The sequence below is a fragment of the Sodiomyces alkalinus genome (assembly GCF_003711515.1).
Source record: "Sodiomyces alkalinus F11 unplaced genomic scaffold SODALscaffold_7, whole genome shotgun sequence".
NCBI classification, from domain to species: Eukaryota; Fungi; Ascomycota; class Sordariomycetes; order Glomerellales; family Plectosphaerellaceae; genus Sodiomyces; species Sodiomyces alkalinus.
In genome coordinates this window covers 1,878,166-1,896,592 of record NW_021167085.1, presented here as the reverse complement: position 1 = coordinate 1,896,592, position 18,427 = coordinate 1,878,166, and the positions used below count along the sequence as shown (strand labels likewise).

The 18,427-nt window shown below is 45.2% G+C and overlaps 3 protein-coding genes across 3 annotated transcripts; 2 read left to right on the top strand and 1 right to left on the bottom strand.

The window, feature by feature from the left end:
* Positions 1–7,318: 7,318 nt before the first annotated feature.
* Positions 7,319–9,433, bottom strand: SODALDRAFT_361343 (hypothetical protein; the record flags this gene model as incomplete). Its single annotated transcript, XM_028614358.1, has 14 exons — positions 7,319–7,341; positions 7,404–7,490; positions 7,535–7,551; positions 7,628–7,680; positions 7,805–7,881; positions 7,943–7,966; positions 8,081–8,132; positions 8,223–8,242; positions 8,304–8,371; positions 8,555–8,616; positions 8,753–8,861; positions 8,990–9,052; positions 9,125–9,271; positions 9,372–9,433. The coding sequence occupies 14 exons, from the start codon at positions 9,431–9,433 to the stop codon at positions 7,319–7,321; spliced, it is 864 nt and encodes a 287-aa protein (XP_028465423.1).
* A 717-nt stretch (positions 9,434–10,150) lies between these two features.
* On the top strand, positions 10,151–10,983 carry SODALDRAFT_201187 (hypothetical protein). Its single transcript, XM_028607209.1, has 2 exons — positions 10,151–10,724; positions 10,794–10,983. Exons 1-2 carry the CDS (start codon positions 10,407–10,409, stop codon positions 10,896–10,898), a joined length of 423 nt encoding a protein of 140 aa, XP_028465422.1. The 5' UTR covers positions 10,151–10,406; the 3' UTR covers positions 10,899–10,983.
* A 2,972-nt stretch (positions 10,984–13,955) lies between these two features.
* SODALDRAFT_313881 (Phosphodiest-domain-containing protein) lies at positions 13,956–16,894 on the top strand. The gene is made up of 2 exons (XM_028609250.1): positions 13,956–15,983; positions 16,049–16,894. Exons 1-2 carry the CDS (start codon positions 14,135–14,137, stop codon positions 16,471–16,473), a joined length of 2,274 nt encoding a protein of 757 aa, XP_028465421.1. The 5' UTR covers positions 13,956–14,134; the 3' UTR covers positions 16,474–16,894.
* Positions 16,895–18,427: the final 1,533 nt, after the last annotated feature.

Here is an 18,427-nt window from a genome sequence, read left to right as displayed (position 1 = left end):
ATAAATCACCTAAACTATAAGCTATACTCTAATAGGAAGGAGAAGCTCTTACCCTTAAAAACAGAGAAATAAATAGTATTAATTAGGTAATCGATACTACGTTTAAAGAAGCATACGCCTTACTAATATATAGATATTAAGAAGTTTATAAAACTTACCGCCGATTACGATAATAATACGGCTATACAGGAACTAAAGAATAAGTCAGAGACTTTATTCGTAACTACGATATTTACCAGAAAGCAAAAAGCAGCCGATATAAACCTTACAGACTACTAAAGCCACTACTAGTAGTAGACGGACTATAGAAATTAATTATAATAGACTTTGTGACAGGATTCCTAGTATCTAAAGACCTAGTAATAGGAACCGCCTACGATAGCGTATTCGTGATCGTCGACCGATTCACGAAATACACTCTTTATATTCTATATATTAAAAACACTATAGCAGAAAAACTAGTAAGTATCTTTACTAACCGCCTAATCCGGGATCACGGCGCGCCGAACGAAATTATCACGGATAGAGATAAACTCTTTACTAGTAACTTCTGGAAAGCAGTTATAAGCTAGCTAGGAACGAAATATAAGTATTCGATAGCGTTTTACCTTATAATGGACGGATAAACCGAAATTATAAACTAAGTCCTAGAATAGTACCTACGATACTATATAGGGTACAAATAAGATAATTAGGTATAATACCTACTACTTATATAGTTTATATATAATAGCTTATTAAACGAGTTAATAAAGAAAACACTATTCGAAGTAAACTACGGATATACCCCGATAGTATTTAGAAAACCTTTAGAAGAACTAAATGCACTAAGAGCGATAAAAACAGTTAAAAGTATAAAAAAACTATATAAAAACTACGAACCGACCTAGAGATAGTCAGAACACGAATAAGCAGATACGTAAATCAATTAAGGATTAAGGGACTAACCCTTTTAAGGGGGGACCGCGTCTACCTTATTCGTAAAAATATTAAAACATAACGACTAAGCGATAAATTAGATTTAAAAAAATTAGGACTATTTAAAATCCTAGAAAAAAAAACCGATACGAACTATATTCTATCACTACCTCCGAAAATAAGAATATATAATAATTTCTATATTTCACTACTTAAACCAGCACTAAAAAATATAAAAATAATATAAGACACGATCGTGGTTAATACTAGCGACGTGTATAAAGCAGAACGGATCCTCGATTACCGAGAGACGCTAGACGGCACCGAATATTTTATAAAATAAAAAAACTACGGGCACGAAGATAATATATAGGAACTCTAAGACTACCTAGTTAATTATAGGAGAATCCTATAAGAATACCGAGAGAAATACCTCGAATAACGATTTAGCGATAATATAGGTATATCCCTACGTATATAACTATAACCCCGTTTCGATAATAATAATAAGACCGGTATCGCGAAAATCCTCTAGGCTAAGAGCCGACTAGTTAATATCCCCCGAAACACCTATTAACTAAAGATCCTCTATAATAGAGCCCTCCTCGCGAGATAACTTAGCTAGACGAGGCGATAAGTAATCGTCTTCGTCTAAACCCTTTATGCCCCGCTAAAACGTCTTAGTACTCTTCTCCTCTACCCTTTAACGAAGTTTCCGAATACGAGTAAGGCGGTTCACCGCTATCGCGAGCTGCTGCTAGAGCACGAATAGCTCTTCTTCGGCCTTAGCCTCCTCCGACTTGAGGGCGCTTTTCGGAGGATAGGAGACGGGTGACTGAGAAAAGACGGAGGGTTAGCCAGGAGTGGCGAAAGGGCTGTGAGCGAGAAGGAAACTCACGGGAAGAAGCCACCAGGACCCCGTCACACGTCCGACCATAACGAACGCATTCTCCATAACGAGAGGAGTCTTCCTTAACTATATAATAAGCCTTGTTATTTCGGAAATAAAAAGTGTAAGGCATATCTGCGTTAACGCCACGGAGATCGATGTATACGAGAAGGGCGGTTTTTTCGGATTTCTTTCGGACGCTGCGTTTCTGCACACGATCCGATATAATAATCAGCTATAAGGAAGGAGGAAAGAGGCCTAGGGAGGCACAAACCCGGGGCGACGACCTACTTATACGACCGCTAGGACAGCGCTTAGAAGAGGGGAGGTAATGTTACGGCCGATAAGCCTAATATGCAGGAAAACCCCGACAGAAACACTAGAAATCACGTGGGGACTCACGTGACTAAAAAGACTAGGGTGGAACGACGGAGCGTAGGACTCGGAACGCTCCCGCGTTCCAGGAATAAGGGAGCGTCCGGAACCATAACTCTCTAACGCTCCTAACGATTCAAGAATATATGGCTAAAGGAAGTAATAGATAGTATTACTATATATACCAGAGTATTCTAGGTCTTACTTCTACTAGAGAATAAGATATCGATTAATCTAAGTCTTCACCTAGACTACTGTTCTACGCTTGAACCTACCTTGTGAAGAAGATGCCTAGTCTTTACGACGTAACTACGACCAGACACTACGAACGACAGTTACTGCTCTTTAGTTAAAATCCTCTCCTTATTTTAAACTAAAACCTCGACGCCAGTCCCCTATCGTCCGCTATAACTATAAAGGACCGGAAGCTGTTATAACATTAATACTAAGCCTCTATCTTCGAGTTCCTCTTCCCCTTAATCTTCGATATTATCTTCCGGCTTATCGACGTCGTCGTTATCGTTAAGAATAGGTATAGGTGCGGTGGGTTCCTAGCTAGATAGATAGTATCCCGATAAATATAATAATATGTTAGATTCTAGATCTTTATCCTTATGTTCACTAACCCTTATATAATCCAGGATTCTTTTAATAGTATTAAGAGCGTTAGTGCCTACTAGATTAATAATATCGGTATAACCTAACGAAGAACGATTATCGATATCTATATTACTGGAACTAGTATCTATTTCTATAGGAACGCTTTAGTTACCCCCTATACCGAAGTTATTATCGTTTAACTAGTCGATAGTCTCGCTATTCTTATTAGCACGAGTATCTCTAAGTGGTTAACGGTAACGGTAACGGGTATAATAAGCACCCGAGACTTCTTTATTAAGCGGCACTAGATCTTCTTCCTTAGGGAGCGTGTATAGTAAAAATCGCTATACTTATCGTGCTATACCAGCTATATCGGCGGGCGGTAGCCGAGGCAGAATATTTCTCCTACCTAAGGGATATATCTTAACTGAAAAAGATAGTCTTAAAGGATTAAAACTAAAGTTATTCCTACCTAGATCTATTATACGCTTATGAATTCACCGGACTAGCCTTAGCTAAGCTATATATTACTAAGTAATAGCCGATGCATAGTATATATAGAACGCGTGATATTATAAATCACGCGCCGTTACTTTAAAGTTATACCTGTCTTAATATTTACGTTATAGGGTATTCCTTCTATCCTAACCGTTATAGAAATATAAGTTTACTATACTTTATATAGCGGGCTAATTCTAAACCTAGAACCTATATTCTCCACTTTCTTCTACCTTACTATTTACTAAGTCTGCGTCCTTAATTCCTGTTACCTATAGGTAGTGAGTTTAAAGTTATATAACGGCTGTATTTTACTATCCTAGGTAATTCCCTGTTTATCTAATTATCTATCACACTATTATACTATCGCAGCTAAAATAACAGGAACGCCGCGCCTAGTTCTAAGACCCAGACCGCGTCCTAGCCCTAATCTAAACCCGTAGTATAAAATCATTAAACCTCCTAGGTCTAACTAATAGCAACGGTCTAGCCAGAGTTAAGGTCAGAATCAGTACTAGGCTAGACGATATCGTACAAGTAACTCTTAACTAATTCACTAACCTAAAACTATATATACTATTAACGCTTATAGATTTCACTAAGAAAAGACGCCTATCGATCTAAACCTCGGTAATAGTTATAGCGAAGATAATTAAGATATCTTTAATAGTAACGATAACTAAGGCTTAAATAACAGGGTTAAAAGTGACGATAGAGAGTCTAAACTGGATAGTAACACCGAGTCTCTACCCGATAATTAAAAATCTAAGCGCCGTATTACCGAAGAGAAAGAATTAACTATATTTATTCAGAAGAATATTATAAGTTATATACTATAGTCCCCTTATCCCTGCCTTAATACTTATATAGCGATACTAATACTAACTTTTACTAAGCCGCTAAATACTAGTAAACCCCCTTATCGTTATACTACGGGCTCTTAACGGTATTTCACGAAAAAGAGTAGTAACTAGACTAAGAAACTACGTCCTTATTTCCGAAGCCTAGAGAAAACGACTAGGAAGGTGTTTCTTATAACTCTTAATAAGTCCTGGATAATAAGCACCGTGGACCTATATTTTTCGCTTTATACCGATCCAGGTAAGGAATAGGTTTAAGAACTTACGCGAAAACGCTTCCAGACTAACTATAATATCTAGAAGTCGCGTATAATACGGAGACTTAAAGTAAGTATTATTAATTCTGTATTTAATATCGTTAACTAATAAAAATTCCGTATATTTTAGGAATATATTATACTTCTAGGTAAAGAGATTAAGCTTTACTTTAGCGAGGAGAAAGATATCGACCGTTTATAAGATTTTCTTAATCGGTCGTATAACACGGATACATTCGAAGTCCTTTTCATCTTTTACCGGGGCTAGCTTAGGATCGTATCGAGTTATATCTAAGTATAACGCTAGTACTACTATAAGTTAGGACCCTTAACCCTTTACGAATAGTATTACGAGTTTACTAAACTACTTAAAGATATTTATATCGAGCTATACCTAGTAATGAAACGGCACCTAATATAGAAGGAAAGTTACTTATCTAGTACCGTAATAGGACCTAGACTTACCTAGAGATAGTGTTTAGCCCGGTTTAACCTCCTACGCTCTACCGAGGTTAGTTAGGAATATACCTTTATAGATATCACTCTGATCTAATCTGTAAAGAGGGTAACCTAGCCTAGACTAGTGATCGATAATAAAGAGTTCCTTAGTCCGGATAACGATATCTATACCTTCCGACTAAAGGATCAAGACTTCGCCGCCTATTTATTGATTTTACTACCCGATATACCGCCTAATAGTCCTAACAGAAATAATAATACACCGTAGGACTAGGACCACGGTAATACGAATACTAATATTCCGAATAATAGACACTGATATCTACTTTTCTTATAGTTTATAAAAGGTCGGCGCTAGGAAACTCGGATATAACGGTTAGCAGTTAACTTAGTGTTTCTATAAGATAGGCAAAGGTTATAGTATATATTTTTTTTCGGTTTAAATACTTACGGATTATTATATTTTTATAATTACTTTATTAAGGGAAAACGGGCCAGGAAGAGAGGCAAGGCGTTTAGTTAGTTAGGTATAGTACCAGGTAAGGTAAGTATTTAGATACTCTACTTATTTCTCGTAGATAATAATTAGATTACTTTTAAGTTCTAACTTTTAGTCTTACTTAGCTATTACCTTCCTTTTTATTACCGTATAGAGAAAGTAATTATCTACTATCTCTCTTTCTCTTTACCTATACCGTCGCTTTAGAAGCAATCTTTCCTCTACTAACTAATCTTACCTGCCTCTAATACTTCTAGAGTTATTTTCTTAACTTTCCCTTCTACTTATTTAAAGGCTTAATCTTCCTGGTTTATTCTAAGATACCTCCTAGTCTTCTCCTCTATAAGATCTTACTATAGTCTATAAGCTCTAAGATCTTCTTCATATTATATACTCCGAGCGCTAGCTAATTATTACGGCAGAGTATCTTCTATATTACTAGTATTAAGATTATCGAGACGGTAAGTATAGTATATATTCTATCCACTAAGGTACCTTAGACGGCAGCTTTATTTACTAATACCTATTAGGCTATCTAGGAGAAAGGAAGTATTATTATAGCTCTACCTAAGTCGTAGGCTATCGGCTACCGCTACTTTACGGAGACCCTTCGTGAAAATAGCACCGAACCCCCCATTACCGACCTCTATCTAGTAGCCGTTATCCCCTACGGTAGTGAAAAATATCTTAGTCGTAAGATATAGTAGAAGATTACCGAGTTCGCTAGTAAGAGCGAATTTAATACTAATTCTGTAAAGGTATAGCGAGAAGTCGCCTATAGCGCTAGCTTAAACACCCCTGGCTATTAGATACTAGAAGTTCGTAAATAACTTATTACCGTTAGTATGACGAAGATAAAGACGAATAAAAAGGGTTATAATCCTTATACCTCGGGTAAGCGAGCCTTAATTAATACGAATAAGGTTACTAAGTCTACGGGTAGAGCTAGGACTCTAGGAATTACGACTACGTCCCCGATTATTCACTAAAAGGTTTAGGAGACCTATAGCGGCTTCTCTCGCCTCCCTAATAATAGTGAAAATAAGGATAAGCGTTATAAAGAAGAATATCACGGAGATAGCGGCCACGAGAATATCGGCCACGAGAATATCGGCTATAGGAACGTTGGCTATAAGAACGCCGGCTATAAGAACGCTAAGGTTAGTAAGGATAACGATAGGAATAAGTTAGTTAAATACCTTAGGGCTCTCTCGGGTTATGGATTATACTAGAGGGACGGTAGGTAAGGTAGGTAACGGTCATAACAGGCAAGGACTTCACTACCTTAGGTACGGGAATAGAATTATTCATGGACGTGGGATAAATATTATAACTAACTCGTTATTTAATAAAAGTAAATAACTTACCTCCTCGCTATATTAACTGACTGTAGATAGACTATAAAGCGTTAATATCAGAAAAGGATAATATATATTCTGCTAGTTATCTTTTACTAATAAGGATAGGTAACTACTAAAATAACTTAATATCTAGGAAGATTTTATTATCTAAATAGATAACTGTTCTCGTAGCAGTGATAATTACTTTAGTCGTTAAATTAGTTCGTAGAATAACTTACTATTTCACCACTATAACTAGCCTTATCGGGATACCTGAATAATATAGCGGTTACCTGGTTATAATGCTTTACCCGATAGGAAACTATACCGTATTAATAGCATATATAACCAAAGTAACTAGTATATATATATTATGCATCTACCACTTTTACTAGCCTTATCGAGTGACTAAGCAGCCATAATATCAACACTGTGTATACATTATATTATCCTAGCCACTCTGTTAACACTATGTGGACAGATTCACCTATAACCAGGCTCTGACCTACACCCCCCCCCCCTCCCGGGTAGGTAGGTACCGTAAGGTACGCAGTACCTGGTAGGCTCTAATCAGGGCGAGTTTCTCTGTCCCACCTCTGACCTACTCGCGAAACCGCTGCCTGTCACCGCGCCAGGACTTCGTTCCCTTTCCATCCGTGGACATCCTTTCCTGTATCCGTAGTTAGCTTTAAGAAACAAGTCGGATACCAGCCAGTGCCGGATGGTTGACCCAGTGTAGTTCAATATCGTCCTGTTGTCGTTGGTTTCCGTGCTTCCTGTACATATAACGCATATCTGCAGTGGTTGATGCATGGTAGGTACCTACCTTATTTCTGTACCCTGCATGATACGGGACCTGCAGTCACGGCATTGCATTGCTTGACAACTGTCACATGGGTTTGAGTGACCTGGAGCCCCCCCCCCTCGCTGACCTCACTCCTGGACCGCCCTGCCCCTGAAAGGCAATATCAAACCCAACTACGACCTATGAAGGGCAGTCTACTGTTTTATTTCATTGGCGATAAATTGGAGCTACCAGGTAACCCGCCAAACCAAATATTGGAGAAACTTCAGGAACCACACCTCATGCACTAACTCCGTAACTGTACTTCGCCATTACGCTCTGTCCTATAGCCCTTCTGCGCGACACGACATAACCACGTCGACTCCATTCCAGACACGAGGACTAGAGAAGAAGGGGCAGAGAGACAACGGTGAGAGAATTGGGTGAGTTAAAGCCCGGGCACGACGCATATCAAGACTGTCCACAGCTCCCAGAGTGTCAGATCCAGAATAACCAGTACATGAATTTCAACATCTATCAGATCGGATATGATCTGCATGCATCCCCCGCCCCCGGCAAACGAAGTAGCTTTAGGTCCCACGGGATAAGATGTAGAATGTAAACACATATAGACTGTACCCGATGTCCACCGCCTACACAGAGAGTGTTTGTGGACTACTTTTGACATTCGTTCACCAGGACTACCCAGTACCGCGCGAACAGGGTTTTAGGTCACCCTCTACATTGCCGGGAGGGAACGGTACTGTCGATTGAGTTCGGAGGGTTGATTAATTTATTACTGGACCGGTCGATCTACGACATACGTGCAACACTAATCACCTCGTTGGGACCCGTCGGCCGCTCAGATTGGTATTGGGCGGTTGTTGGGCACCTACACACATAGGGCTCCGTTAATGCCAAGGTAGAGATGGTGGTCGAGGACCAACATCGGTTCCCCGCTTCTCTCTCTCCCCCAAAAGTCCCATTTCCCGCCCTTAATCGCACACCGGATACCCGTAACCACTATTATAGAGGCGGTGTATGTATCGCTTCTGCCCTTCGTGATAAGTGTTACCCATCTTGTAGGCATGTCATGCAATTCCCATTCCCGGTTTTCATCACGAGGCCGAAGCCAGGCTGGTTATCAGGAACCAGCTCCGTACACTAGCCGATAGGGGATAGAGAGCCACTACAGGGGTTCACCTCGGTGGATCTCTCGGTACACCCTACCCATTACCTTAGGGAGGGGGGGAGAGCGTTGAATCAAGCAGACTGGTAAGGTAGCCCAGAATGGTAAATCGCAGTAATCTGCAAGAACGCCGTGCAAGTCGGTGAGCCAATGGCCTAGGAAGCGGGGAGAGTATAGCTGGGAATCAACCGACCTGCACATAATCACAGGGCATAGAGTATGTAACTTGAGGTACCTTATATGGAGAGGAGGGATAGGTAGGATACTTCTGATTAGGTACCTTTACTCCACCTAACTTGGCGGGCAGACTAGCAGCTGCACCCAAGTTTTGATAGGTTCTTGCACGGATCCCCGGTGCAGATCCAAAGACCAACCGTCCGGTCGCTGGTTCAGCTGGACCAATCTTAGCTGTTTGAGCTCTCCTCCGAGGGAGTCGGGACGCCCGTGTCCTCGAACGCTTCGATCGGCATGATGCAGTCAGTGCACGCAAGACCAAAAGTGCCCTGTTCCTCGTCAATCTTGCCCGGGATGACCCACGATGTTGTGATGGTTAGGATTGGGGAACGGCCTATGATGTATCGACCGCTAGGATCTTCTTCCCTTCTGGCAACAAGAAATGAATGAATTTAGGAGAGGGAAAGCCAAGGAGGGATCCATACGCGAAACAGTGGAAAATACCTAATCATAATCATAGGTAGCGAACATCGATTCGAGAAACGACAAACAACGGCGTCCCCCTTGTTTCGTCTCGAATTGACTTGTCATCCCGACCGTGCCCTTTCAGATATAGCGTAACCGGAACCGTCCAAAAATACGGTCAAAATTTGAAGGGTAAATTGATGGAGGTAATTGTGTTCCTCTATGCTGGAGGACCGTCAGGGAACTGCTGCCACACAGTTCTGCAGGTAACATAACGGTACACAATTATCTCAATCAATTAACGATCTCAACCCCCTTAATTTTGACCCTATTTTGACGGTTCCAGCTACGCTGTATCTGACATGGTTTGCGTGTCTCACTTTTTCTGGGGGTGTTTTTTCTCTCCTTTTCTCTCTTTTTCTTTCTTTGTTTAAATGTTTTTTTTTTAACCTGGCTCCCCACCCTCGGCAAGGTCTCCCGTCTCCAACTCCCTCTACGGCGCTTGACCCTGAACCAGTCCGCTAACCTCCCCGACGGTCGTCCATACCCACGGAATTTCGGTTTCTTATCGTTCCGCCGTTTTCATCAGCAAACGGAAGTCTGACTCGACTGACCATATTGCATCGTCCCCTGTTTCTGTCTCATGGTACCTATTTCCCTTGGGCAGACAGCGGTGCCCCACACCGCTGTACGGTTTACCCCGACGCGCAACAGTTAAACTGTTTCTTCCCCCCACTCGGTTTGGAGGCGGTTTGTTTCTCTTCCACGCCCGATTCCGCGTTTGTCTAAGCTGACCCAAAGGCTCCGCAAGGTACCGTACCGCGCCAACAAGTTACGAAGTACATACTTGCTTAGGTTAAACGCATGGTGTAGCCGTAAAGTTGTGACCAGTCAACAAAAACCAAGTCCCGGGGTGCTTGCACCTTGTCCACCCATGCAACAGATCCGTTGTCAAACTTCCCACAACTGTCCGTCCCGCTCCTGGGACCTTGACCTTGACCCTGGGCGTAGCGTAGCTCACGGTCCCTCTCCGCTCACATGGACTGCCTCATACCATTGATGCGGTGACAATCAGGATGGATAAGTATAAGTATCGCCCATGACCTCCTCCACCGAGTTAAGCATCGCCTCTCACAACCGAAACCCACATCGCCAGTTCGTTCGCAACATAATACACCAACAACCGACAGCCCTACTCTGTCATATCGGGTCACCCACCTGGTCACTTCCCGCCCGCCCTTCTCTTGTCGGCCTATCTTCGCCAACGCACAAATCAGACGAGGTACCACCGGTAGTATTTATTTACCGACACGAAAACTACTTCGACATGGCTTGCCCCAATTCTCCACAGTATTATGACTTGAGGAGGGAAGAAGTCTCCAGGAACTATCAGACAAATACTTCTACCATCACACCAGTATGATCGATCACCTTTACCATGCTTCTCTGACTTCTATCCTGAGCTGGGTCTGACACTATTTCACAGCAACTACTACCTGGTATTAAGTGTCCAACCTGCAAACAATCAGGGAAGGAGGTTTGGGTGCTCCCTGGCAAGGAATGCGGCTACTGCGGCACCCCTTGCGGCTAGACAGAGAAACCAGTCGTCAACGTCATTTCACAATTCCGCCCCGAATAATCCGAGGAAACGATATATGCTTTTCTCTCACGAGAAACAAGAAAAGGGACGACAAGGATATCAGGAACAAGACGCGGATTGAGACACGGATTGAGAGCTGCGGTCAGCAGGCATTTGACCGGTCATTGGTCGCCTTTAAGGGGATAGACAAAAACTGGGGTTGTCTGAAAAAAAAATGGAGGGGTAAATCGGCGACCATATTTTGGAGTTGGAATTTTGGGTTTGGGGTTCGTGCGCACGGGAAAATGTGAAGAGCCATTGGTCTGATTTGGATGAGCATTGAAGGAGCAACGGGCTATTCCGGTTTTTTTTCTTTCCTTTTTTTTCTGCTTCTTGTTCTTGTTGGCTTGGAAAGAGCTGAACTGTAATTTTAAATAGGACCAAACAAGGTGAATGTAATACTCTTGAAGATATATCTCTGCTTTGGGAACAGAGCTTCCTCTTTCCGTTAGCCTGCCACAGCTGTCAGTGACTCCCATGTCACCGCTAGACAGTATGGGATCGGTCATGGGCAGCACAAGCATTCCAGTGTTTGATCTTTCGATGTCTGCACCCTTTGGGATGTAATATTACCTAGTCGAACCTACCTCGTTGATTGAAAAGATGGAAGGGAAGACAAGACGCTAACTTTGGAGTGCAGGGGATAATTACAGTACGTTGTATCTGGTGCACTGGCCAGTAGTGAAGGGGCTGGCTGAGTTTCTCTCTCCCCTTGTGACTTGGGCGATGCTTGGAAAGATTGATATACTCCATAGCTTACGAAGTACAAATGTTGTAGAAGAAGCAATATCCAAATTATTGATACGACTCAGCTTCTTGGCACCCGATTACGAAGTAAATGTTGATATAGAGCGCCCCCCAGTTTGCAGCTGAACGAGATTAACGGGGGCCTAGGTACCACGTAAAAAGGCCCCTCCATATTTGTTTTGCTTGGTACCTTGCAGCATCGTGTCCCCATGCGTATAGAATGCATACGGGTATTGCCGCCTGATCTGATAGAACGATTGGTATGTAGAGCCTGACGCACGCACTGGTTCAGCTCGGACCATGAAATTTGGGTTATGCGTCAGGTCATAATATCTGAGCTGAGCCCTAAAAATGGAGGATGATGAGCGAGTCTCGGTACTATATGTAGTTTTTTCTTATAAAAAGAGGCGCCTCTCCCGGTTGCCCAGGCCGGATTCTTGGACCCGATGCCATGGTTGACGTCTTCTGCGAGGTTTCGTCACTGACCACTGGTGCCCAGCCCAGGCTGCATGCATGATCTGGGAGGCGCTGCATGCATGAGGGGTGTCTAGCCTAGCGGCTTATGAGAACGAACGCTTAACCAAAGCATCGTCAAAACGGTGGCGATTAAAGGGATAGACAGCAGAGACGAGTTCCTGGCTGCCGATTAGTTAGATTTGCCGCATTCGACCCCATGCGAACAAAATATCAACACCGATCTGTGGGGCTTGACCCAAGGGAACAACGGTACTTAGATAGGCACCGTCGTACTTCGGCCAAGCCGCCTATGCCTGTCTCTGCGTCGTTCAACCACCTGCTGCGAGATTCTTGCAGTGTCCTCGGCAGTTAGGTTCGTGCGTCGGCCAAAGCCGTCTCGTGACGGATGAGGGCTGCGGGGAACTGGGACCTGGATCCATAGCGCGGATTCAATTCGCACCTAAATGACAGGGGACTGGTGCTGGGACTGATACAACATAAGGTACTGCGGGGTCCTTGGCAAGGCGCACCTGGTAGTGAGAATAGATATGGAGGCCGTTCTCTCGACTTTTTGACGATGAGAGGAATAAACGACGCAAGTCGGCAGTAGGCATGGTGAAGGTGATCGAGCGCGCCAGACTGTACCGGATGTACCTTATGTGTAAGTACCTAAGTGCTGGGTTTTGGAAACAGGGACCAGCGTGGTTACTTGCATCAGTTTATCTGCAACCACGTCTGATTGATCCGCACCTCAGCACATCAGATAACGCCACGGAGCCTGCGCCGATCATCAACTGCCCTATCTGCTCCCTCTGACTGAGACTTAAGCGAACTATTGAATTCGCATGGACATCTACCTCCGTAGGTACTTTCGTACCTTAGTTGGCCGATTAATTAGCCTAAAATGTGCGGACCCCCATGCCACCAATGAACCTACCTTCCCTACGTATCCTAGACGAGCTGGAGAAGCTACATACAGGTAGGGTATGTTGTTCGTACCGAGAGTCCGTATTATACGGCGGGACCTATCCGTAATACCTAAGGTGCCTACTCCATTAAAGGTGGTCCGTGCTTTGAAATACACGAAATGACGACTCTTTTCGGTGGCGCGCCCCCACGCCCGCATTCCCTGGATGGTCCAGTGGAGTAATTCAGCTATGAGTGAGTTCAAGACCAACTTACAGGGTCCCCGAGCCATCGAATTGCTAACCATGCCCTAACCACATAAACTGCAACCACAAAGCGGCGTCCTGAAGAGGTTGTTCAGGAAGGCCTCGTCCTAGAGCGATTGTCCCAGAAGACAAGAGGGTGGAGAGTTCCCTAGAGACAGCTTGTGATGTCGAACTTCAAGTTTCTCAAATGGCGCAGCGTGGCTGACGTTGGTTTACGGAATCTATGAAACTGCAGTCGCTGACGGATGAATGGGGTGACCGCCATTGATATATGATAATATAGCTAAGCCAGCAGTGGGATAGAGATTAGAGATCGCTGACAAGCCCCATTCTCGGGCTCAGCGACGCCTAAAGCCGAGAAGGGTCACTGTAGTCTAGTTTAAATCAATTAGTTATGTCTTTGTAAATTTGTCCTTTTACACCATATTTTCGGTCAGGAATGGCCAAGCGCATAATAAACAAGTCGAGTCGATACTGGGGATGAGGAGTCGTTCGAAGTGTGTGAGAGAGTTGATGACTGTTCACCTATTCGGGTCCGGGTGATCTTAGCGCCGGTCCGTTTTTAGATCAGACCAGCGGACCTGCTTGCCATGTGACCCACATCTTACCCAATACAAGGTACGGAGCTATCAGGGTGCGATACACTATCGCGACACCGCCCACCTGGAGGTCCCGAGAGTCTGTGGGTCTGGATTTTTGCCTCCCCCAAGTTGCCGTGAACGCCCTTTGCATTGTTCAAGGAACAGCTTATCGCCCGTCTACCATCTCCCATGTTCTGAGGACTGGGGAATTTGATGTTGAAATTTAGCGACCATGTCCCTTCGCCGTCTCGACACGAACTCGTCGTTGGGCGATCGCGACCGAACCCACCTATTGTCACCGCATAACTACGACGACGATGCCGCTTCTTTGCACAGCCGGAGCGACCAGGACTCGGACAGTGACGATGACGAGCTTCAGTCACGCGCCCGAAATAGTCGCGAATTGCGAGCGGCCGACCGGATTGTCTTCCTGGAAGAAGACGAGGTAGACAAACTGGTTACGGATACGAGGAGAAGACAGGAACGTGAGCGAAGAGGTTCCAGTCTCAACCTGCCCAACCCGCTTCGACTTCTCCGACGAGCAAGCGACCCCAGACTATCATCAAGCCGTGAATCTTCTGAGGATATTCCACACGAGGAGAGGCGTCGTCAGCGTCGAACGAGGAGGCAAGAAAAGAAACACCGGCTGGAGGAGAAGGCGAACCAGGGCGAAGATGGGGAACTGATGTACGAGATGGAGGAAGGGGGGTTGAAGGATGGCAGCAGTACCGGCGAAAGCAGCGAAAGAGAGGACAGCGAAGAGGTCGATCGCGGAAATCTCAGGATGCTCAAGAACGAAAAATCCATTCGAAGACGCAACTGCCGCCGCTGGGTCTTCCTCCACACCTTGGTTGCTGTCGGCTTTGCGATCCTGGTTCTGGTGGCGTGGAAGTTGTCGCTGAACAACAACTCGGCAAAGACCAAGACCAAGTTGCCGGACCTTGTCAGCAACGGCACGGCACTCTTTGCGCCCACCACTATCATCATAAGCCTCGACGGTTTCCGGGCTGATTTTTTACAGCGGGAGCTTACACCTCGTCTCAACGCCTTCATCGAGGAGGGCGTGTCGCCAAAGTACATGCTTCCCTCCTTCCCGTCGGTTACTTTTCCGAATCATTACACACTGGCTACGGGACTATACCCCGAGAGTCATGGGGTGGTGGGCAACACGTTCTGGGATCCGGATCTGGAGGCCGACTTCTACTACACCGACCCGGAGCGCAGTCTCGATCCGAAGTGGTGGGGCGGAGAACCATTTTGGGTCACCGCTGAGCGGCAGGGCGTCCGGACGGCGGTTCACATGTGGCCCGGCAGCGAGGCGCATATCCTGGGCATGGAACCGAGCTTTGTGGACAAGTACAATGGAAAGGAGCTTCTGCCCAAGAAGGTTGCCCGCATTCTCGAGTTCCTTGACAAACCTGGGCTCGAAGATGAGACGACCAAAGTCAAGGAGATGCGTCCCCAAATCATTGCGGCCTATGTTCCCAACGTCGATGCTTATGGCCACAAGTACGGGCCCAACAGCACGGAGATCGACACGTCCATTAAAGAAGCCGACAAAATGCTCGATCAGATTTTCGCCGGCCTGGATCAGCGGAACCTCAGCCATATCGTCAACGTCATTGTCGTCTCTGACCACGGTATGGCATCGACAGACGTTTCCCGGTTAATGCAGATAGAAGACCTGCTTGACCTTGACAAGATTGAGCACACCGATGGCTGGCCATTGTATGGTCTCCGTCCCAAGAACCCGGACGATCTTCAGAGTCTCTACGACGGGCTAGCCGAGAAGGCCAAGACGAACCCCAACTTCGAAGTCTATCTCCGTGACGTGAACATGCCGGAGCGGTACCACTTCTCCAACAACCCTAGGATCGCTCCTCTATGGATCATCCCCAAGACTGGTTGGGCGATCGTGAACAAAGCAGAGATGGTCGCGGCCGAAGCCAAGGAGAAAGGCGAAGTGTACCATCCCCGGGGTCTCCACGGCTACGACCATGAGCATCCGCTTATGCGCGCCATCTTTGTGGCTCGCGGTCCTGCTTTCCCACACCCTCCAAACAGTGAGATGCAGGTTTTCCGTAAGCCTCCCCCTTCTGACGCCACCGCTAGTCATTGCACTGAGACTGACCGACTTTCAACACAGAGAACCTCGAGGTATATAACATGCTCTGCGACTCGGTCGGCGTGATTCCTAAACCAAACAACGGCACTCTCAGGCTACCGCTGCATCCCACCGGGCTGCACAAGCCGGAGGATAGGCCGCCTGTGCCTGAGGACCCTGAGCCAACCCCTTTTACACAAACCAAAACTCTGGTTTCGACATCGGCGACGACAGCGTCTTCCTCGGCGACCAAGCCCGCTGAAGTGGGTGAAGGCACCAGCAAGACTGCAGCTGCTCCCAGTCACACGACCACAAACGAGGAAGGCCACAACGAGCCCGACTCGGACTCTAATTCTAGCTCCGACTTGATGTCTTCAGTTAAGGATGCATGGGACTGGCTCACAGGCAAGATCGGGGATCTTTTTGACAAGATCACAGGGTCTGATGGCTCCAAGGCTTCGTCCTAGGGGTTTGGCTTGACATGCGAGGCGGTTGCGAATTTTTAATGACATGATTGTTCATGGCGTTCGGCATTACGATCTGGTAATATTGGTATTGTTTCTTTCCAGTTTCAAAGCTCTACGGATACCAGAAATAATTAATTTTATCGCACAGCTGTGTCTCTGCTTTTCAAGATATTTCGGGTTGGAAGGCGATCCCTATTATACTTAATACCTGCATCTATCTCCCTGGGTTAAACACGCAATGTCTGGCATCGCATGAGAATAGAATTGAAGGAGGGAAGTTGCGAGCGGTCTTCATGGCGCGGACTAGGGAATTGCACGCACGGCCCGTTGCGTCCTATCTGTGCTTTATGTTAAGGATAGCGTTTCCCCCGCATTCCCGTTCCGGACGTGCCGAGTGGGGCTGATCAACGTAACTACCGGGATAATACGCGTCGGCACTGCAACGACAAAATATTATGACCGTCTGGACCGTCTCCGGTCCGGCATTTGATTGACACTGATGACTGTTTTCTCCCAGAGTGCCGCCAAGTGAACATCGCGCAAAGTTGTTTCAATGGAAATCCCCCACTGATTAAGGTGATTTAGATGGATATGTCCGTCTTGATCAGAGAGAAGACGGCCTGAAAGAGATGGTTGTATTTCGTTGGCAGCAGAGACAGATAAACGACTTAATTAGTGCCGCTTAGAGGGCGTTGAGCTATGCAACTTAGAGGTGCCTAGCTAGGGCCATCCGTCGGGTCAAATAACCAAAAAGAAAGGGTCTACTAATAGACCTTAAAAGACTAAAACGCATAATATGTCTTCGGCAAGTGCGCCCCAGGTCATTGCCTATTACAGAGATTATGATATACAAGTATACTTGGTACCTTTAAAGATTCGGTGCTTTCTAAATTTCGTTCAGATATCATATGCCTTATCGAAGTAAGGTATCCATCTTAACATGGAAATCACTTCCAACTCATATCCCCTATCATCCGCGCGCCTCTCCTTTTCTCCTTCCATCCTCTTCTCTCCTTGACTCCACACTACCTTACCTAGGTACCTCCCTTACTTTAGGAACATCTGCTTTGCCCTACCTCTATCTTGTTTATTCTCTTTCTCTTTCCTGCCCTTTTCTTCCTTCCAGCTATCTTCCTTCTCCTTAAGAACACAAGAAGGAAGTGGAAGACAAGATCTCGATCTCGACTTCTCAGACCATCCATGTCTGTATCCAGCTAGTAAGTCTTCGGATACCGCCTAACCTATATTGCCTTTGTTTTTCCGGTCTTCTACCCCTCCGCCTTTGCCTCCAGCTTCCTGCACAGCACGCGTATCTACCTACCAGGTACCTCGGTGAGAGCTTTTTTGTAAGTGACGTTTTCTGTTCTCTGCATTTACATCCTCTTTTATCTAGGTGCCTAGAGGAGTGTATGCCTGTTCTTCTTCTTCTACTCCATCTTCGAACCCTTTAAAACTCCCATGCTTCTTTGATTCCTATGCATCTGTCTTCCGTATTCCACTCTATTACCTTTATGCTTTTTCATCTGACACTCTAATCAGCCTTGTTTTATGCCTTACACACCTTGAACCTAGTCTCACACTTTTATGTTGTTCGTGTATTCACTTTATCTACGCGGCATCGCTTCTCCACTATGTGGTTCTAATAAGGCAATATAGGTGTTGAAAGAATCTCTTCTAACCGTGCAAGTTTTAGAGTGCAATCACTAAGCGCGATAACCGGTGTGTGGCAGTATGCTGGTTCCTGATATGCACTGCCACCAAGGAAACTCATATCTCTACTCTGTCTTCTCGATCTTTTGACTCGCCTCGTCCATAAACAGACAATTATGATAGGTACGTCACAGTGTGTTTGGGTCCTATTAAGTGAGCCTTGGCTCATTTGGTTTATCTTGCCGAGAGCACTGCCCTTTGAAGTACTTGTCGCTAATAGCCACCTCAGCCCACGCAGTCAGAA